Source organism: Spermophilus citellus (assembly GCF_964194105.1).
Source record: "Spermophilus citellus genome assembly, chromosome: 16".
NCBI classification, from domain to species: Eukaryota; Metazoa; Chordata; class Mammalia; order Rodentia; family Sciuridae; genus Spermophilus; species Spermophilus citellus.
Genome location: NC_138196.1, coordinates 50955479 through 50977445, shown reverse-complemented (window position 1 = coordinate 50977445; position 21967 = coordinate 50955479). Strand labels below are relative to the sequence as shown.

The 21967-nt window shown below is 38.0% G+C and overlaps 2 protein-coding genes across 5 annotated transcripts in view; one reads left to right on the top strand and one right to left on the bottom strand.

The window, feature by feature from the left end:
* The window catches only part of FAM149A (family with sequence similarity 149 member A), a 54763-nt gene that overhangs the window by 22550 nt on the left and 10246 nt on the right, over nt 1–21967 (top strand). The window contains exons 1-10 of one of the 2 annotated variants that reach the window (XM_081268953.1): nt 1915–2096; nt 6647–6757; nt 6943–7084; nt 11245–11387; nt 13031–13156; nt 14110–14280; nt 15384–15574; nt 16381–16535; nt 18550–18653; nt 19146–19355. In XM_081268953.1, the coding sequence (XP_081125079.1) occupies nt 11302–11387; nt 13031–13156; nt 14110–14280; nt 15384–15574; nt 16381–16535; nt 18550–18653; nt 19146–19355 (1043 nt within the window). In that variant the 5' untranslated portion in view covers nt 1915–2096; nt 6647–6757; nt 6943–7084; nt 11245–11301. Of the gene's footprint in view, nt 1–1914; nt 2097–6646; nt 6758–6942; nt 7085–11244; nt 11388–13030; nt 13157–14109; nt 14281–15383; nt 15575–16380; nt 16536–18549; nt 18654–19145; nt 19356–21967 lie in introns of those variants that run through there. The other variant, XM_081268952.1, reaches the window with a different exon arrangement.
* The window catches only part of LOC308634840 (uncharacterized protein), a gene marked incomplete at its 5' end in the record, with an annotated part of 32982 nt that continues 23640 nt past the window's right edge, over nt 12626–21967 (bottom strand). For 2 of the 3 annotated variants that reach the window (XR_014019093.1, XR_014019094.1), the window contains 2 exons: nt 12626–12757; nt 15352–15509. Coding sequence is in view for 1 of the 3 variants with exons in the window: in XM_081268956.1 (XP_081125082.1) it covers nt 15717–15772; nt 19022–19141 (176 nt within the window). Of the gene's footprint in view, nt 12758–15351; nt 15510–15693; nt 15773–19021; nt 19142–21967 lie in introns of all 3 variants that reach the window. The other variant, XM_081268956.1, reaches the window with a different exon arrangement.

Genomic DNA, 21967 nt, shown 5'->3' with positions numbered 1-21967 from the left:
GCGTCAAACAGAGCCTAGCATGTGGCACGTATCAAGAAAATATTAGTAAATATTACAATAGAATATTTGATAGATTTAAAATACAAAGAAAATATAATGAAAGGAGGTTTAACAGAAATCATCAAATTAGATTTGAGATTGGATTTCATAAGGTAAACTTTTGAAGTCAGACTGGATCCATCTGAATAAAACTGCTTGTCTTTGGTAATTTACCTGATGTTTTGGACCTGATTTTCTGTACAGAAAAGTGATCACCTTTCAGGATAGCTGACTTAGAAGAAAGGTATGAGACCTCTAGGTTTTTGTCTGCCAAAGCAAAAACACTGTATCACCTATGGTAGACTCTACTATCATGACGTTTTCCATGAGCTGCTCCTGCAAGGTCTCTCCACTGCAATAGTGATTTATGATCTAAATAAGATTCTCCAAATATTCTGGACTGAATATTCAGGGAATCCTATCTTGCCAAAAAGATACATGCATGATATTAAAATCTGGGCACAGTTCTTAAAGGGACAAAAGAAGGAAAATTGTGACATCTAGTGGCTTTTGGGCAATACTGCAGCAAACGTTTCAATCCCAAAGTCAATATACATGCATCTCGTGTTACATAAACTATTCCTAGAAACATTTCATTTAAAAAAACCTATTTAGTATCAGATATAAATTTTTGCAATTTCCTGGAATCATTTTAAAACAATGTCCTTATAAATTTCAGCACTGAGGTTAACTTTTTTTTTTTTTTAAAGTTTCTCTGTACCTGATGAAACATAGATGACCTTGGATCTCACAGGGGCAGACAGGACAGGTTAGGGCTGGGAAACATACTAACATCCACTTTATTCATCGTAATTATTAAAAATTCTATAGTGGAACTAGGCATAGGTAGTACTTAGACTTGAATACTTGGCCTTGAAAATGTATTTTACCCCAGTTAATTCACTCCATTTCCTATAGCTTATGAAAATGAGCTAGAGGAATTTCATTTCTAAGGCTAGAGTGTAGTAACTGGTCCTGATATAGTTGTGTCCCTCCAAAATTTTGAAACAAGTACATATTAATAAACTAAACTGCAAGAATGGAGCCTGATTTGTAGAAAACTTACTGGGTTATGTGACATAAAGCATCTATCTGCAGATGGAGAGGCAGGACTTAAAACGACATAAATCTTTAGTGAGGATTATCAGGCCTAGAGTTCCTGTAATAAATCTTGCATTTACCAGCTATAGGGCTTCATTCTTTTAAACCTGACTTGCCCACCCACCTCAATCTATACATCCTCTGGTGGGGAGAGAGAGTAGGTGAAATCTTTCTATAGATCTCTTTCTCTTGTGAGTTAAAATTCTATTTCGAAGAAGCAAGGCTGGAAACACCCATCTGGACAGACCTTCAGGCTGAGAAAGACCCCGGGAAGGTATGGTAGGGCCAGAAACCTGCGCGCTGGAGGTCCAGAGGGCGAAGTGGCGGGTCTCCAAAGGTCAAAGTGCCGATCAGTGGGTAATGAAATCTGGCCTGTGTCGGGGAGAAGGGGCTTTTTCTGAGTTCCCTGGGAAAGCCGCAGGCGGACAGAGGGCCAGAGACTGCGACCGACTGGAGACGGGGAGTGCCGACCAGGATTAGGAAGAGCGGGAGAAGTGGACCCCAGTCCAGCCTGGCCCGGCCCCACCCAGCGAGAGTGCAGCTGCAGAGGAGAGAGGAGGACTTGCGCGGAGAGCTCCGGAGGCGTCTCCCCGCCGCAGCGGAATCTTGGCCCGTGCAGGTCCCAGGGATCTGGAGAGGGCAGGAGTGCTCGGCGCCCGCCCCCCAGCAGCCGCGCCCATGGGCCGCGCAGATTGGGTCTCAAACACCGGGAACTGCGCTGCTGAAGGCCGGCGCTCCGCGAGTGTGGCCCGGCTGCACGTGCAGGGCTAAGTCGGCCGAGGGGGCGCAGGGCTGGGCCGGCGGGGAGCGGAGGCCCCGCGGGTGCGGGGGCGCGCGGCCGCCTTCTGGCCTCCCGGGGCGCGAGGAGGGAGCCAAGGCGCAGGGACGCGCAGGCCTCAGGGCGCAGGGCCCGGCCCGGGGGACGCGAGCCAAGGTCTTGGGCTGATTGTAATTGGGTAAGTGTTCATCGGCGAGAGGAGGTGTAATGAATTCTTTCTCCTGTCTTCTTTTTGTGCGAAGTGCCGTGATTTTTTTTTTTTTTTCCTGCTTGCAAAACCGGAGTCTATCCTGGTCTGTATTTTCCTGCATCCATTCGTGAAAGCTTGACACTCTGACATCATCAGGCCTTCCCAAGTGAAGTTGCTCACTTGGTCTGAGAAGCCTTCCCAGCGTCTGATGGGACTTCTCCATCAGGTCCCCAGAGCCCTGAACTTGTCTTAGGACGTATGAGAGTGCGTGTTGCAGGAGCAGCTTCGTGATAATAACCCTTAAGTGACCTCATCTGTGTTTGCCAGAAATAGACCAGAAAAGCAGCCTGCGGTTTAACCCAGCAACAGTGCTTATTTCGGATAATCCTTTCACATGGAAGCGCGACTTTCCGAAAACTGAGACTGATCCTGCGGGTCTACTGTGAGGAGTTGTACTCTCTAGAGAAACACGCGGAAGCAAGCAGGGTTTATTTAAAAAGGGGTGGCATAGACTTCTGCCGGCAGGGAGAAGGGGGCTATGGCTGGTATCCTGGTATCCCAAGAAGCGGCGGTGTTCTTTTTTATAAGCCTTAGGCTTCCTTTGTTCTCCTGGCCCCTTTCGCTAATCTCTCTCCTTCCTGCATACTTCTGTGACTAGGCCCAGGGGATGCTCAGTGGGTTGGCCAAAAGGAGAAAAGCAGATATGCTGGAGGGGCCAAGTTGGAAAGATCTGGACGCCAGGAAGGGGGCTTAATTAACAACTCTCTTGTAGGGAGGTACAATCCCTGGGACAGGTTACCTTAGCAACTGGTTGGAGCCAGGGCAGGTTATCTTCATAAGGGTGGAGGAAGGGCTCTGGAGGCATTAGCATTCCAACTTCCAGGACTCACTCAAATTGGCTTCCTTGATCTGATCTGACTCGATTTACTTATCTATACCGACTGCCTGTCTAATTCTGGCTTCAAGATCACTGCCTAACATTTTAATTTCTACATGACAATGTGGCATAGGTTTGTGGGCTATCCAGAAGCAAACTAAAAAGTAAAAATAGATGATTAATCATTTACCTGATAGCTGGAATGGAGTGACTCCTGGAGACTGGTTCTCAGTCTTCACTTTGCAATACAGTTCAGTGACTGCACTTCAGTCTACACTGAGGGAACTTAGGTCTTGCACCCAAATAAATGCACTGACAAGCAATAGTTCATTATCTCTAAAATTTAAGCAATAGAGAAAGGAACTAGCATAAAATTGTCACATTTCTATGCACAATGTAATATAACTTTATTAGATATTCCACATTTAAGTTTTAAAAATATTTACCAGTTAGAATGCATCCTGTAAGTTTGTATACTTTCTAAGACTGTATAGAATGTAGACGTTGAAATTGCAAGGGATTAAAAAGTGTTGAATGTTATGCATGGAGTAGCAGTTCAATGCTTGGTTAGCGCATAGAGAAACCTAATGGCCAAAACAGACCCAAAAGAGGCAAGAAATATTATGAGTTTGTTTTGAATTCACAATGTTAGTAATTTGTGGTTCCTGGAGAGGTATATGCATGTCAGTATCCTGCATCCTTGTCCCAACTGCTTTCCTGTCTTCTTGGTGACCTTTGGCAGTCCTTGAGTTGTGGGCTCAAATAAATTCCTCAAATAACATCCAGTTTCTTCCGCAATTTGTGGTCAAAATGTGTAGGTTATCACCCTCAACCCTGAAGTTCAAGAATTTGCATAGGGAGACATGAGGAGGGGAAGAGGAAGAAAAGGTTGCAGAAATGGAGTGGAATTAGTGTTTTAAAGTATCCATTGGATAGAAACCCCTGTGCTCACTGCAGAGCTTCCCATTCCTGCCCTGCTTGCTCCACACCTCAGACCCTCAGCTACTTTCATAAGAGCAGGACTGATCGTTTTAGAAAGGATTTGCTGTCACATGCAGTGAGACATTAACATGTCCATTTTGAAATCAATTTTCTTCTTAGTTTGAAAAGACTCCCCCCCCACCCACAAAAAGAATGAATTTTATAGAGGAAGAAATTATTTCATTGAAAACAAAACAAACTGGGCATGCTTCCAGTAAGTGAATTTTTGCTTCGAGGTTGCACAAAAGGCAGATGTGCTATGAGCAAGAAGAATGGTGATAAGACTAATGGAGCAGAGGCTTCATTTAGTCATGAAAGTCATTTGGGAGGTAGATAGAAGCTATTCAGAGAAGTGCTGTGACTTTCTGTCCTCTCTAGAAAACTTTAAAATTCAATAGAAATGTCCTGAATTTGGAGAATGGTTTATTTATTTATTTATTTATTTTTTGTTTTTTTTTTTAATGTCTGGTCCCAACATGATCTTTTGTGGTAAGTAAGAACATTCAGAGTAATTATAGAGTAAAAGGTGTTCTGTGTTTGAGTGACTCATTGAATCTTTGCTTATTGATTCTTTCAATAAACGTAGAAATTATTTCTTGTGTGACAAGCATTATTTAAGATGCTACAGACAAAAAGATTAATAATGTGTCAAGTTCAAAAATTTAAAATGCCCAAAGAGATCTATTTAATCAGAATGCTAAGGAAGGTACAAGGAAACAACAAGAACTATTATAGGTGCATATGTAGTATAGCAAAGAATATGGTATCAATAGGGGTAAATGCTATCCACAGTTTCAGACAACCACAAGGAGTCTTGGCCCTTTATCCTAAAATGAGGGAAGAACTTCTGTATTATTTTATAGATGTGGATAGTATCCAGGAGAAGGCAAGTGTCTTGCTTAAAGTATCAGGAGAGAACAAATTCTAATCCATTGTTATAAAGATATCATGAAGGAACAATATTTTAGTTAATTAATCACACTGGATTTAAAAATTATTTCTCAGTAACATATTAGCTCATATATGAATGCATACTTCTTAAGTTCAAAACATGTCTATTTGATGTATGTTAGTTAGTTGATTTTTGGTCAGCTATTTTGTAGGATTTTTTATGTTTAACTAAAAAAGTTATTGAGTCACAATGTAAATGATAAGTAACTGATGGTTTAAAAACAACTGAACAGAGCTAAAGGAAAAGCAGTTTATTAAAACATGAAACTTATATTTTTTCTCTGGTATCCTTATTTTAACATCTTTTTTTTTTTTTTTTTTTTTTTTTTGGTACCGGGCATTGAACTCAGGGGCACTTGACAACTCAGCCACATCCTCAGCCCTATTTTGCATTTTATTTAGAGACAGGGTCTTACAGAGTTGCTTAGCACCTCTCTGAGTTGCTGGCTTTGAACTCCTGAGCCAGTGGGATTACAGGCATGTGCCACCTATCTTCATACTGTATTTACAATATGTAAGTAGTAGGGAGAAAGGAAAAAAATCATATAATTCTGTTCTTTTGTATAAAACACATTTATGAAAGGTAGGGGTTCTTGCTAATCTCTATAGTTTTAATATATTTTTACAATTCCCTTTTGTGTAGATTATGATAGATACATAAGTAAGTGTAATATTTATTCCAAGTATATTAAAATAAAAATATTGAAAATTAGTACCATTTTATTTGTTTGTTTGCTTGTTTGTTTATTTTATGGTGCCAGAGATCAAACCTAGAGCCTTGTGCATGTTAGACCCCTGAATTACCTCCAGCCCCTAAATTAGGTACCATTTAAATTGAAAACAAAAACAAACTTAAAAAAAAAAGAACACATTGAGTGGTGTTTTTGTTGAGAATGTTGAAAGTGGAAGTTATTCTTCTAATTTATTATCACATCTTAAGTTAATGTACATTTTATTCGTATGAGAGGATATGATATCTACTTTAAGCATAAAAGTAGTTTACTATTAAACATCAGGAAGATATTTTGACTAGAGGCAAGTAAATGTTTTAAGAGGTTCATTGAAAGGGCATTTTAATGATTAACACAAACTGTGCTACAGTTAGGTTTAACAGCTTATTTGAAATTTAGATTTTCTTTTGTTACAGTTCTCCATTAAATTTTAATATTTTCAAACTCTGTAAAACTCAGAATATACACCAAGAAACAATGCTAAAGTAAAATAGGTTAGATGTTTGTGTGGCTTCTAGTGATTCAAAAGAATCTGATCTATTTCAGAATATATGGGATTCATGATTTTTATTGGAGTCCCAGTTGGGGTTTTTAAGGATAAGGGAACCTGGTCAAGGGCAACCTGAAATCCAGCCCATGTTTTACCTCTTGCCAAGTCTTATGCCTTGGAGTAAAGCCATGTCTAAAATATTGACCTGTTTGGGGTAACTTACTTCTCTGGCTATGTCTCCAAAAGTTGTTATTATTATTTCACTTCACATAAAGATGCATGCAGATTATTGGCCACCTTGATTCTAAGAAACATTAAAAAGAAAAGGTCTGAGGCTTTAGTTTCTTATGGGGGTGTGTTACGTGTACACACACACCTGTGTTTGGGGGACACAGAAGGAGAAGAGGAGCAACCTTATACAAAAGGAATTTTACAAGTTTTAACAAATATTACTTAATGAATATATTATGACATTAGTGGGGCTTTTCATGTTTCTTTTATTTTTCAGAAGAGGACTTTCCGAAGGTTCTAGAAAGCACAGTGTTGCTGTGAAAAGCAAAGATCCTTTACCAACACATTTTACAAGAAATGTTCAGAAAGCCATTGATAAATATACCTGGTAAGAATTCACCTGTTAAATGCTGCTGATTACAAAAATCAAAAAAATTCCAATAAAAAATCAGTGATGGGCCATCATGAACCTTTTAAATTAAAAGGAAGTTTTAGTTTTAACCTAATGCAAAAATATTCTTAAATTAGTGCACTCTGTGTAAATGTTATGTTTGTTGCTTATGTTCATTACAGTAGTGAATCCCCATCATCGTTTTCATCTAGTGGAAGCTGCACACCCACGAGAGCCCACGATTCATGGTCAAGGTCTTCAACACAGAGTTCTACCACTGGTTTGTCTACAGAGAGGAGCTCAGTTTATTCCTGGAGAGATGATGTATGTCTCGGAATTTTTTTGATGATACCACAATTAAAAATTATGTGAAGAATTGCTTTCTTAGGTTCAAAAAAATCTTTTTACCATTTACAGAAGCACTACCAATTATATCCATCTATATGCATACATATGTATATATAAAAGTATTTATAGGTTACCATGTAAAAATTTTGAAGTACCAAAATATAGGAAAAAAATTTCTCGTAATTTTATAGCCCAGAGTCTTAGCTGTTGATAATTTTATTTTTCCCACCCTCTCACCCTCTTCCCATTATGTTATGTATGACTCCTTGTACAGTATCTATGGCAATTAGGAACTCAAATAAGAGAAGAATTTTGGAAAAATAAAAATTGTGAAGCATCTCCATGTTTAGGGGATTTCTCCACAATATTCTAAACCAGATGTTTTACTTTTATCTTTTAACTCTAAAGGGAGTCATTCATTTTAACCCTTCTTGGTTCTTTGTGAGAGTGGGACTCTTAGCTAAGTGAGCTTTAGCTACAGCTACAGCTTTGCTAAGGACTTTGCAGGCTCCACAGTCTCCTTCCTCCTTATCCCTGCAGCGTCCTGGACATAGCTCTATAACACCCATGTGATTAAGGCAGAGCCTCTGGATGGCACCTGGGTGTTCTGTTTCTATCTCCTTGTTTTCTCTGTGTGTGTATGTGTGTGTGTGTGTGTGTGTTTTAAATTTCTTTAAGAACACTTCTCCACTCCTCATGGTCCATCTGAATCTACTTACTCATGTAGTTAGATAGCAGTGAGTCTCAAAGAGGTGGACAGTCACGGGGCATGGGAAGGATCTGGAAGGAAGTCAGCTCATCACTCAGAGGATTTTTTCAGATGTGACTCCCTCACTTAAGATTACCTCTTCAGCATCTGCAAATTCCTGTCCATGCACTGCAAACCCTCTCACATCCTTTTTCCTTGTGGGCATATCCCTGAAAAGACTGAGAGCCATTAATTCATCATGTCCCAATTCTGGAATCCATCTATTTATTTATTTGTTTATGACAGTGGAATGCATTACATTCTTATTACATAGATAGAGCAGTTTTTCATATCTCTGGCTGTATACATAGTATATTCACACCAATTCGTGTCTTCATACTTGTTCTTTGGATAGAAATGATCATCATATTCCACCATCATTAATTATCCCATGCCCCCTCCTTTCTCGTTCCCTCCCCCCCAGTCTATTCCTCCCATGCTCCCTCTCCCTATCCCACTATGAATCAGCCTCCTTATATCAAAGAAACCATTCAGCATTTGTTTTTGGGGGGATTGGCTAACTTCACTTAGCATTATCTTCTCTAACTCCATCCATTTACCTGCAAATGCCATTATTTTATTCTCTTTTATTGCTAAGTAATATTCCATTGTGTACATATGACACATTTTTTTATCTATTCATCTATTGAAGGGCATTTAGGTTGGTTCCACAGTTTAGCTCTTGTGAATTGTGCTGCTATAAATATTGATGTGGCTGTGTCCCTATAGTATGCTGTTTTTTTTTTAATATTTATTTTTTGTAGTTGTAGTTGACACAATACCTTTATTTTATTTATTTATTTTTATGTGGTGCTGAGACCCAGGGCCTTTCACGTGCAAGGCGAGCACTCTACAGCTGAACCACAACCCCAGCATAGTAGTGTGCTGTTTTTAAGTCCTTTGGGTATAGACGGAGGAGAGGGATAGCTGAGTCAAATAGTGGTTCTATTCCCAGTTTACCAAGGAATCTCCATACTGCTTTCCATATTGGCTACACAAATTTGCAGTCCCACCAGCAGTGTATGAGTGTACCTTTTTTCCCATATCGTTGCCAACACTTATTGTATGCATAATAGCTGCCATTCTGACTAGAATGATATGAAATCTTAGAGTGGTTTTGATTTGCATTTCTCTATTTGCTAGTGCTAATGAACATTTTTTCATGTTTTGTTGACTGATTGTACATCATCTTCTGAGAAGTGTCTGTTCAGGTCCTTGATTGGGTTATTTGGTTTTTTGGTGTTTAGCTTTTTGAGTTCTTTATATACCCTAGAGATTAGTGCTCTATCTGATGTGTGAGGGGTAACAAAACTACAATTATCTTATATTAGACAAAAGTGCCAAGAGGAAGGCATTGGAGAAAAGATAGCCTCTTCAACAAATGGTGTTGGGAAAACTAGAAATCCATATGCAACAAAATGAAATTAAACCCCTATCTCTCACCATGCACAAAATGCAACTCAAAGTGGATCAAGGACTTAGGAATACAACCAGAAACCTTGTGTCTAATAGAAGAAAAAATAGGCCCTAATCTCCATTGTGTGGGACTAGGCCCCAACTTCCTTTATAAGACTCCTGTGGTGCAAGAATTAAAATCAAGAATCAATAAATGGGATGGACTCAAACTAAAAAGTTTCTTCTCAGCAAAAGAAACAATCTGTGAGGTGAATAGAGAGCCTACATCTTGGGAGCAAATCTTTACCCCTCACACATCAGATAGAGCATTGGGATTCTTTCAGTACAAATTTTCAGGAAATTATCCAGGGAAAGTCTTATGACTTCTATTTATAGAATTTAAAGTATTCTAGCTAGGTGAGGTAGCTCACATCTGTAATCCCAGCTTCAGAAGGCCGAGGCAGAAGGATCATGGGTGGCTGAGGCAGAAGGATCATGAGTTCAAAGCCTGGCATGCGCGGGGTGCTGGGTTCGATCTTCAGCACCTCATAAAATAAAATAAAAGATGTTGTGTCCACCAAAAACTGAAAAAAAAGAAAAATTTAAAAAAATTCCCTCTCTTCTCTCCTCTCTCTCTCTCTCTAAAAAAAAAAAAATATATATATATATATAAGCTGGGGATGTGGCTCATTGGTTAAGCACCCCTGCGTTCAATCTCTGGTACCAAACAACAAACAAACAAACAAACAAACAAACAAACAAAACCTCTACATCTTACAATTACTTTTCATTTCCTTTTAAAAATTTTAGTTAATTTTTTTATAGAAAATATTTGCAAAAGCAACAAAATGCAAAAAAGAGAGAAACAAAAGTGAGCCTTCTCCCATGCCCCAGCCACCCAGTCCCCTCCTAGGAAACAAATTATTATTAGTTTTTCTCTTATTTTCACTTTAAAAGCAATAATTTGGTTCCCCTATGATCTGGGAATATAGTTTGTTTTCAATTTGAGCGAATCAGATTTAACACATAAATCAAGATGGCTATTTTGGGTCAAGTGTGTCTAGCTGAATGTGCATTTTATTGCTTTCAATTGCAGATTAGATTTCAGATTCACATACTCCTAGAAGAAAACATGGCTAGGTCTCTGTGATTATAAGTTATGTGAAGAATTGCTTTCTTAGGTTCAAAAAAATATTTTTACCATTTATAAAAGCATTCCAATTATATCCATCTATATACACAAGCCTGTGCAGGGTTGTTTCTCCCAATCACAGTAATGTTTATGTTAGTAATATAATGTTCCACTTCTTGGCTGATAGGACTGTTAGCTTCCAACAGAGACCATCTAGGGTTGCTGAGAGGCTTTCTCAAGTACAGTTCACTACAGCTGAAACTATTCAAGCCATCAGGAAAAATTAATATGCTGATCTCACCCTAATAACCACACCTCTTAGGACAACTAGGATTTTTTTTTTCTACTTCATTGATGAAAAGAAGGTTAACGACCCTTTCTTCAAAAGTAATTTCTTTTTCCCAGGTATAATTAGAAGAAAAAATAGCCTATACTTTGCAGGTGTGCTTAAGCACAGCAGGCTCAACTATGTGAGGGATCTAGGTCTGTGTATGTATGTGTGTTTGTGTATGTGTGTGCACATGTGCATGCAGATATCAGGGTATGTGGGCGTCTGTGCATCCATCTGATGCCTTTGTTCATATGTGTACCTGTGCCTCTGTGTCTATGTAAAATTTCAAATAAGGCTCATAAGTCATGAAAGAAGTGATCTCTTTCATAGTTAAGGAATCTGAGGCTCGAAATGAGATGCAATTAATTCATTAGAAAAGTCAGAGTTGGAGCACCGACTACAAAGCCCACATTCTTTTTACCTTATAATACTTCCTGCTATATCATAGATTTGAAAATGCTTTAAATATCATTGATTGTGAAGGCTATGCTTCTATGGCTCTTAGGGTTCAATGCACATTTCTGTTTCAGGAGTTTGACAAAGCCAATGCACAGAAAGTGCAGCAGTTGTTTTGGGAGGTTGAGGAAATGCTATTTGAGGGGAAAGTAAGCCCTCAGACTCAGAATCTAGTGGCCGAATGTGGTGAATGGGCAAGAAGATCCCTCCATCTGAGGTAGGCATATCCTCCATAGAAATTCTCTGGAATATGTTTTCAAACTAATCACTTCTGATCTCTGTCTATACAATCAATACATTTTGTTGGAAGCCATATATAAATTATGGGTTTGTTTGAACCAACATAGGAGCTGCTTTTCTGGGAACTCCTGGATGAAATTCCCCAGTTTGAGAAAGCCCAGATCATGCTGATTCCCCCTCTTAGCTCACAGCATTAATATCAAACCCTCTCACCCTGAAACCTATCCCTGCTTTTGATGTACTCCCCTTAAATAAAGAATTGGAACCTTTTTCAGTCCAGTTCCTATCAGAACTGGAAGACCCGTCAGGCGCCGCTCTTCTTAAATCTAATCTCTGGCTTTGTCTTTATTTCTTACTAATTATTTCAGATTGTTTATCTTCCCAGTGGCTCACCCCCCCAGCAGGAACCTACTCTGCTGGGGTGCTGGTCACCTTGAAAGCACTTGCTCAATCAAAATACCTATCCAGAGCACAGTCTTTTACTGATAGGTGCATCTTTTGCCATGGTGCCTGAGGAGATATAGAGACCTGACAGTATTCAGGTGCTTCTTAATTTGTGAGAAGCAAATCTAGCTCATTCAGAGAAAGGTACTATATATGCAACAAGTGCAAGAATATTAGATGTGATCTTTGACCTTCACATTTACTCTTTATGAGCAGCAGGTGATTGTCAGCACTGAGAACAACCTGAGGGGCTCCTGTGGGCAGAGTATTTACAGAATGACTGGATAGGTGAACTTTTCTATGTCGTCATTGTTCCCGATGTAAAGAGGGTCATTTATTATTTTTTAAATACCAAAGGTAGAGAATATAGATTGGGTCTGATGGGAAGCTTTGCTTCCTGTCATTCAGCCAACCTACTTAGGGGAAAGTCCATTTCAGTTATCCCAAGTTCCTCCACATTATATCTGGGAAGAATGAATTAGAACATTCAAATAAGTGCTCATGAATTTTCTAGTTAGCTTGACTAGGAAACTTTAGAAAAAACCCTAAGCAATGTATTTTTTCTTTCTTTTCAATCCTTCCTGAATTCCTACCTTAAAGTATATAATGTGTCCATAGATGTTAATTATACATGTGTGCTTTTCTGGGAGTGGCTTACCTTCCAAAAAAAATTCAGGAACTCCAACTTGATTATCTTACTGTTCTTTTACATTGTTAAGATAAAAACGAAGGAGGGAAAATGGAAAAAGAAAAGACTGCTAGGTGTATAAGCTTAGTGTATATATTTATATGTTTTTATTCATTAGGTAAATGTTAGTTAACACATAGAGGGGGTTTCATTGTACTCTTCCTTGCCCTAGGCACCAAGTCTGATATGCTTTATCTCCAAGCCACTCATCAGTCCTGCAAAGTAAATAAACAGGCAAATGACATCGGTGGCCTAGAGAGCCAGCGCACTGTGCCTCGAAATCTAAGTCTCTGGCCAGAACAGACTGTCTCAGCTTCCCAAAGCTCAGGCTTTTTCTCTGACACCATGATGCTTCTCATATGCCAATACACACTACATCATGTCATATCCATGCCTTCAAAAACATTATTGCATCCTACCTTTGCAATCACATAGCATTTTTTCCTTGTCTACTCCATTACTAACTCTTTACTGTCTTTCCATTACAGAGTATTAGGAAGACAGCTTATCCTGCCAACTGATGAAGGGTTCCAACACTTGCAGGGCAATGTGCCTAGTTCTGCTGGCCACAAACCCTTACCTGATGCCCCAGAATGCAGCAGCAACATCCAACAGTATGTTGATATATGCTACTTTCAAAAACTATCTGTTACTGTGTTTTAGTTATCCTTTTATATGTTTAACTCATCCATGGGCTTTGGTTCCACCAAATATTCAAATTTAGATTTCAATGCAGACAAGTGCAGAGAATATTTTCACAAGATGCTTCTGATCCTAAATTAATTATGCTTAAATATATGCATACATGTAAAATATTTATGAAATACAAACACATGCACATAGAAGTTAACTTCAACTTTTATTCCAAAGGCACTGTGAAAGCCAGGCTAAATGCAAAATCAAAAACTGCTTCATTGTGTTAGAAGAGATAGCCTCAAGAAAATTGCAGAAGTAAAGCTTTATCCTATTTTTTGGCTTACCAAAAAGTTTTGTTTGGTTGGTTTTTGTAGTGTTTGGGTTTGAGTTTTGTTTGTTTGTTTTGTTTTATTTGTTTTTTTTTAATTATTGTTTTTTGCTGGGGATTGAACCCAGGGTCTCATGTATTCTAAGATATTGCTCTAACAGTGAGTTAAACCCCCACCCTTTTCATTTTTATTTTGAGACAAGGTATCTGTAATTTGCTGCAGCTAGCATCAAGCTTGCTATCCCCCAGCCTCAGCCTCCTCAATAGCTAGGATTACAGGTACACACCACCACTCCTGGTTTACAGATTTCAATAAATATCTTTATTCCATTTACACCTATTTGGCATTGAGTTGTGGTGGCATCCTTTCAGTACTAGCAAAGAGGATATAGACATATAAAATAATTTAGCCTTTTAAGAAGCCTTTAAGTTTTTTTTTAATGATGCTGGTGTTAAAATGCTTTTAAGGATCAGTTTTTGCAAATGTAATAGTTATTGATTTTTAAATTTGAGGTTCTGTACTTTAAAGATCCGCCATGTTGGTGCACGTGTTACGTTCTTGTTGTTCTACAGAATCCCATATAGGATGTTCTTTTCCCATAGGTTGTGCATCTCTGGTTCTCAAATAATCCCAGCCACACTCTCAGCCTCTGCCCTGCCAGGCCCTGTAGGCACAGGGACTGCCCACCTCACACCATGTTCATCCCTGGAAGAAGAGGTTTACGATATGGATGGAAAGGTGGAAGAATATTTTGCTTTTGACAAAAAAGAGGAGTAAGTAGAATTTTGTTTGATATCCACTTCATAATATAATAGTTTGACATTTATTTTTATTACATGCTCATTTTGTGTTTTGTGTATTTTTAATTTTATCTAAAAGATTTCTATTCTTTTGAGAATACTATACTCCCCAAAGAGTTCAGATTCCTAACAGGAAGTATATGTGCTAGAGCGGTGTTTCCCTGCTTTCTTGACAGGATGGCACAGAGAGGAAACAAGAGCTCTGACCAGCATGCTAGTGAAAATAGACAAGGCAACCAGGCCCTCATGCCCAGGGACTGTAGGTTCCTTACCAAGGGCAAAGGGAAACTTCTAGTCTCTGTACTAAATGCATATTTTGTTCTTAAAGCTACAAGTGTTGTAGGATAGCAGTTTGCCTCAATTGAAAATTGTTACATTAAAAAAACAACTAGTTGCTAAAATAAGTCTTAACAAATTTAAAAAGGATGAAATATCAAGCATCAGTAACAGGAGGAAAACTGGAAAATTCACCAATATGTAGAAATTAAACTTTTGAATAGCTGAGGGGTCAAAGAAGAAATCAAAAGGGAAAAAAGAAAATTATCTTGAGACAAATGAAAATAGATATATACCTTACCAAACCTTATGTGATAACAAAAACAGTTCTGAGGAAAGTGTATAGCAATAGATGCCGACATTTAAAAAAAAAAAAAAAAAAAGAAGAGAGATCTCAAGTCGGCAAATGAACTTTATACCAGAAGGAACCAGAGAAAGAAGAACAGAGTAGAGGAAGGAAATAACCGAAATCAGAGTAGAAATAAATAAATCCGAGACCAGGAAAAAACAACAGAACAGATCCATGTAACTGAGAGTTGTTTTTTATTGTTTCTTTTGGTTTTTATCCTCTAGCTTTATTGAGGTATGATTGATAAAAATTGTGTATATTTTTAAAAAAGTGTGCTGTTTAAAAAGAATTTTACATTTATTTATATATGTATAAATATGCATATGCATGCATGTCAGATGATAGAATAACTTTAGAATGGATAGATAGAGAGATTGGGAGAAAGAGAGAGTGAGTTACTTTAACTTAAACATGGATACCTCTAGTGATTACACTGGGTTTTCATTCTTAGTGGCGATGAACATCTTGAACGGAAACCAGCTCACCGTGGCAGGAAGTGGCATAAACATGGACTTCCTCCTATTTCCCCTCATGACTGTATCAAAGATGCTGTGGCAGCAGAAGTGTTTGATCATGTCTGGAAAAATGTGGTAGAAATATTAGAAGAACTGATTAGGAAAAACTGGGAAACTACACTTAAAGGTACTTATTTGCAGAATTTGGCCACCTGAAAAGATAAAAAATGGGCTTTGTACTCCCCGCCGCCCCCCCTTGGCCTCACCTAGAACAGGACTGGGGTGGGAAGACAAGTGGTTTTCTACCTTTACTCTCAGGTGATCTTTAATCATTTCCAAAAGGACATTGTTGTTTTTTGAGTTACAAAAATAATACCTTTGCACTCTGAAAAAACAAAAACAAAACTCAGAAATGCACAGAAAGAAACTGGAAGTCACATTATCTTATTGTGGTTAAACCAAAACTTCACCTAACTACTCTCTAATAAGGAGGATATTTGTTTTTAATTATTGATGACATTATTTATAGAGTAAAATATGAACATAGCTAACCTAATAATCACTTCATTTATCTTCACTTAAACATATAAAATGTTCTCTAAAGCGTCTAAAATGGAGCAGAAACAAATCATAGTAATATTGATGGTGGACTTTAATGACTAGTTTTAGGTATATGATACAATAGGGCAATAAACATGATAATTCTAATGCTGTTCTTTTTCCAGCCAAAAGGATTAGTCAGGCTTTTATAAAACTCTTGAGAATCTATTTTTGCTCCATTATATAATCTCTGTTTTGCTACTAACCACTGGAATGATGGTATGGTAACCAGTGGTTCATGGGGTCTCTGCTCTCTAGTGTATTGCTCTTTAATTGATGGGCTATCACTTAGATTTTTGGTGACTCAAGAACAGATGTTTTCTTTGCAGAGTGAATTTATTTGTCTTAGGTAATCTGATGTTTCTCATAATATTGATTTTTCTGTTGACACAGAAGGGAAAAAACAGAAAGAAAAGTTGAAAGTCGCTGAAAATCGACCTCCACAGGTACTCCTTTCCCGGCTGAGCACTGATGTGGCCAGCGTCCCCCCATCCAGGAGTTCTGAAGCTCGCAGCTTGCCCGTGGCTTCTCATCTTAATCTACCCCAGGTAGATGCATTCACATGCTGTTTCCCTTTTGTTTCTTCAGTTTTTACCTTAGTTTTTCAAGAACACCATTCTATTGAATTCAATTATCAAAATATTTAATAGTGTTTGTCAACAAGATTAAAATATCATGTGGTTATTTCGTGGTGTTTATTTAATAGCACCACACGTGCTTTATGGGATACTAGTTTGAGATGTGAAATTATTTTCAAAATTTTGTGAGAGGGGGAAAAAAAATGCTTTCCCCTAAGTTTGTAGACGTTTTGAAAGTTATAAATGGCCTCCTTTCCTTTCACCAAAGTAACAAAAGAATTAATGAGTGTTCATTAATGTGAATTACTTGGGTTCCTTAAAGAGTTAGTGCTTGTATTAATTGCACCATGTTAGTGTTTTGAGGAGATATGGAGATGAATAAAACTGGGTCCCTGACCTAGTGAAACAAAAATTATAACATAAGGTCAGATGCACTATCTTCTGTGAGGAATGAGCAAAAATAGGCATGGTAGGAGAATCCAGGAGAGATTGATTCATCCTGATTAGAGGATGGGGTTGATGTTGGATACCAGAGGTGAAATCTGAACAGAAACATGAACAAATGAGTAGAACTTTTGTGGCTAAGAATTTTGGGTGGGCCACTTCAGGCCAGGCAAAGGCATGGATGCATGAAAGATAGATAGTTTAGGCCAGTGATTGGACTGCGGATTTAGAGGACAGCAGATGGGAACAGCAGGGCATGGTGGGGGAAAAAATGGGGCTTTGGAATCAGGAGGTCTGGGCTGAGTATTATTTTGGGCATGCTAACTTCCTGAGCTTTAAACTACTTATCTGTGTAACAAGGAGAATAATGCGTTGACTAAGATACGGTTGCGAGGATCAAATTCTAGAAAGATGTGAGAAGTTTGAATTAAGATTTATAACCATATATAACCACCTGATACACTGTTCTTGAATTTCATCCTCATTCATAGATCTAGTAGCAGGTGAGGCTGGAAAGGATGGGCCTGTTCATGGGAGATCTTGGATATGCTAGGGAGTTTGGACTTCATATTCCACACAGACCTTCTTATGTGGGAGACCAGAGAAAAGGAATCAGACAAGATTCCTGGTCTTGAGCTATGTGCCATTTACAGACCAGTTGGAAGGAGTCAAGCCATACTGAATGCACGTACACACACACACACACACACACACAGGCACGTGCACAGAGCCAATATTATTGATAGTAATGAGAGTGAGAGTTCGAGCTTTGCTTATTAGAATCCAACTTTGAAACTTGATGATACCATTCATTAGCATTATGATCTCAAATCAGTCATTTTCTCTCAAAGCCTCAACTTTAATATGTTACCTATGCAGTAGGAAGCTGTGAGAAGTAAAGGAGATATGACACTCATTATAGTGTGTAGCATGGAATAGGCACTTCATAACTCTTAGCTTTTATTATAATCAGATGCTAATTACCTATAATGTATTCTATTTTATAATAGATATGCTTTAGCTCATAAGTGCTGTAGGGTTCAGAGGAAAAATATACCTTTCACAAATTAGAATAAGACATACACTAAGTCCTAAATGATAGTAAGATTTGTTAAACTGAAAAAATAGAAAAAGAGGCACACTTAACATAGGTGCAAAGAATGCCTGTGTAAGACTGGCAAAACTCATCCCTGAAGAGGGCTTGTGGTTTGGGGAGCAGTGAGTTAAACAGTATCTAAGCCTAGCAGCCTTATTTTGCTTTCTGGAGTAAGGGCTTTACAATAAGCTTCTTTGCTTTTTACTGTTCGAGAGAGACTTTTGGAGTTTCTGCCTGGTTCTTGTAGTTTTGGGTCTCTTTAAACTGCTCTGATAAGTTCAATACAGTATTTCCCACTTTGTTTAGTATGCAGTATAAAATATGGTCCCTTGATTAATTTTTTTTTCAAATTTAGCCAGTTTGTACCATTTGTTTTCTGAAGATTTGACAGGCATTGATGATTGGAATATTGTTTTACTCTTTTTTTTTTTTAACTTTTCTCAGATTCATCGCTTCTCCAACAATTTCTACAGCGATTTGAATGGTGTGATGACAATTCAAGCAAAACCACTCCAGCAGAGACCTATGTATTTTGTGGATAGAACACAGTACGTATGTGGAAGAATCCAACCACTTCCCTATGCTGGAAATGCTGGAACAGGAAGTGTTTATGTATATACACTGCAGGAACATGGGACAGTGAAAATCCCATTTAATTCCATGCTCCAGATGTGCCTGAGCATACCCCAGAGGAAGTACAGCCAGAGTAAAAGCAGGTTCTTCTGATATTAACCACAACATAATTCCTGTTGCATTAGGAAGAGATGAGAAAAGCTCAGTGCAGTTACGAATTCCTAAGCTTGTGGGCTTTGCTACCATTTGATTACAAACAATGAAAAAGTGACATTTTTGTTCACCTATGAATTTATTAGTATAGAAATGGAAACAATAGTCTGTCCATTCATTTAACAAGTACCTCCAGGAGTATGTTCTGGGTACCAGGCACTATTGTGCGTGGCACAGAGGAAGGTCCCAAGAGTTGTGTTCAGTCTTCTCGTAGCACTCACATCTGAGCAACTAACTGGATTTTCCTCCTCTAGGAATGAACAAGAGGACAAATCATCTAGTGTGGGTGCCAGTGCTCCGTCCTCTACACGGCTCCGCCTGGCTAGAATCTCAGATACTCACAGATTACAGACTTCTGCCAGGAAAATACCAGCGCACCGGAGGCTGCCTTCTCTTACTTCAGATTCACAGAGAATAAAAATCCCCAATGTGTACAGTGGTGAAATTCTTAGGGGAACAAAACTGTAAGTCTTGTTTCTTTATCATGGTAAACAAAAGGTCATAGGGCAGAGACATTGTCAATTAGGATTGATGGATTATTCTGAACAAAGTATCCTCTATCAGATTTTATTTAGATGCTTTTCCTTTCTTACAAGTTTATTTGAGTATTCAACACTAACTTTGTTCCAATAGTTGTATGTAACTGTGTACATACATTTATTTATTTTATTAATGAAATTTCATGTATTTCCATTATTATCTTAGTTATTCCTCACTGCAAACCTTTCCAGTGATATTCATATTATCTCAAATCTAAGATGAAGAAACAGGCTGAAAAAAGTTGAATACTTGCCTAGGATCATCATCACGGCAGGAAGGCAGAGCTGGGGACAGCTACAGTGCTCTTGGCTTTGGAGTCCACCCCCTGGGCCCTAGGCCATAGACTTTCTACTGTAAGGGACTGAACTTTAGAGGAGTTGAACTGAAACCCCCTTCAGGAGCTGGTGGGTTGAGCAGCTTCCAACTATTAATCACTGGACTCTCAAAAGATGCATTTAGAGCATCATTTGCAACTTTTTGTTAGATCACCTTTCTTTTACAACTGATATACATCAGGCACTAGGACAGATATTCCTGGTGGTATTTGGATCTGTTCTGTTCATGCTTTCAAGTCATCTCTCCCACCTTCAGTCTCAGCGTGGCTGCCCCCCACACCTGATTCAGCTTATGCCCGTGTCAATAGCACGGACTGCTCTCTCCTCTCTTCCAGTCTTCCAGGGCTCCACTATCAAACTTTCATCAGAAACCATTCCTATTTCCTACTGAAACAAATCTAGATACCTCCAATTGTACGTTCCGTCCATGTTTTGGCCCCTCTTTCCATAGACGAGAATTTTTAAAGTTTTTTTCTCCCACTATTAACAATGCTAGGGACCTCTTTTAGACTATTTTCCCTAATTGTGCTCCAATCCTGGGAATTCAAATATCACAGATAGACTGTCTATCTGTATGTATAGCAATGCTTGCTTTATGCAGAAGAGTAAAATTTTTTGCCTTCTTTGAGGGGATCCCTCTCACCCTCTTTGACTATGCATAACTATTTCCTATTAGTTCTCTTCTCCTCTTTAATTCTGGGCAACCTTATCTTCCTTTGCCTCACAAACACACCAGCCATGCATGGTTTGATATGTTTATGGTCTGTCCTCTGCATTTTTTGTGTGTGTGTGTATGTGTGTGTGTGTGTGTGTGGTGGTCCTGAGATTCAAACTGAGGGCGAATTTGTGCCACTTGGGCACTCTACCACTAAGTTACAACCCCTGCCGTTGACTTCAATTTTATGAAATAAATTTTTCTCTAATTATCAAAGTACCAAACACCCTGGAACATGTTGAAAATATAAAAAGTATGAATAGAAACCAAAGATCACTTGTATGTTTCTCACACAGAAATATAGAAATGACAACGGTTGGTAAAATTTCTATCAGCTTTGTCTAGGATTATATTTTTTCTTTCCTTCCCATTGTCTTTTTCCTAACACTATCTTACTGTTGTGTAATATAGTGCTTTTTTGTATACTTTTTTCACTTAACATTATATCATTTATATTTCAGTTCTCAAATTTTTTTAAAAGCATGATTTTAATGACTACTCATCATGTGGGTATATCATAATTTATTAAGTATTTCCCTATCTATGAAATTTCACTCTTTTCTATATTTTCATTTTGATGATGTGCAGTGGAAATAATTTGATATCAGTCTCCGAAAAGATATCCTTAAATTCTTTCCTAATGATACAATCCTAGAAGGAAAATGAACAGGTCAAAGGTTATGGATATTTTTTAGGTTCTTGAAATATTTTGCCAAAGTACTTCCTGCAACAGTTGTACAAATTTATAGTCCCACTGGCAATATAAGTCTCCTTCTCCTTGGTCTCTGAAGTTGAGGTCCTGCATATACTTTTTAAAAACTTTATAGCTTTATAGGTTAAAAAGTCTCCTACTATAACTTTCATGACTTTGTTATTAATGAATAAATAATTTTGAATCTGTTTCTAGAATGTCTTATCTATTCCTGTGCAAAAAACAATTTAATTTTTGAATGTTATTATCTGATAGGGACAGTCTCCTGTCATTACTCTTCTTTTATTAGAATTTAGTCAGTGGCTGATTGACAGCCCCTGCTAAATAGGGGCAATGTGATTTGACCCACTGATTTGGTACAAATTTAAAACAAATAATCTTTACAATCGAAGTGTCAAATTTAAACAGAGCATACACATTGGGCATATAGTGTTAAATCTATAAAGAATGTTGGAAAACTGAAATCTTCGTGATATTTAGTTTTCCTACCAGAGAATATCTTTTTGCCTCTAATTTCATATCACCTTTTTATGACTTCACATAAAATTCTGTATTCTTCTTCATCTAAGCCCTGTGCATTGATAATTAATTGTGCCTCTTATGGATTATGACTTTTCTTAAATATATATAAGTCATAATATATATATATATATATATATATATATATATATATACACACATATATACACACACACTATTTCATTGATCTCTAATTACTTGTGTTTTCAATAGCTGGTCATAGGAAGGAGCTAGATCTTCAGTTTCTTCTTCGAT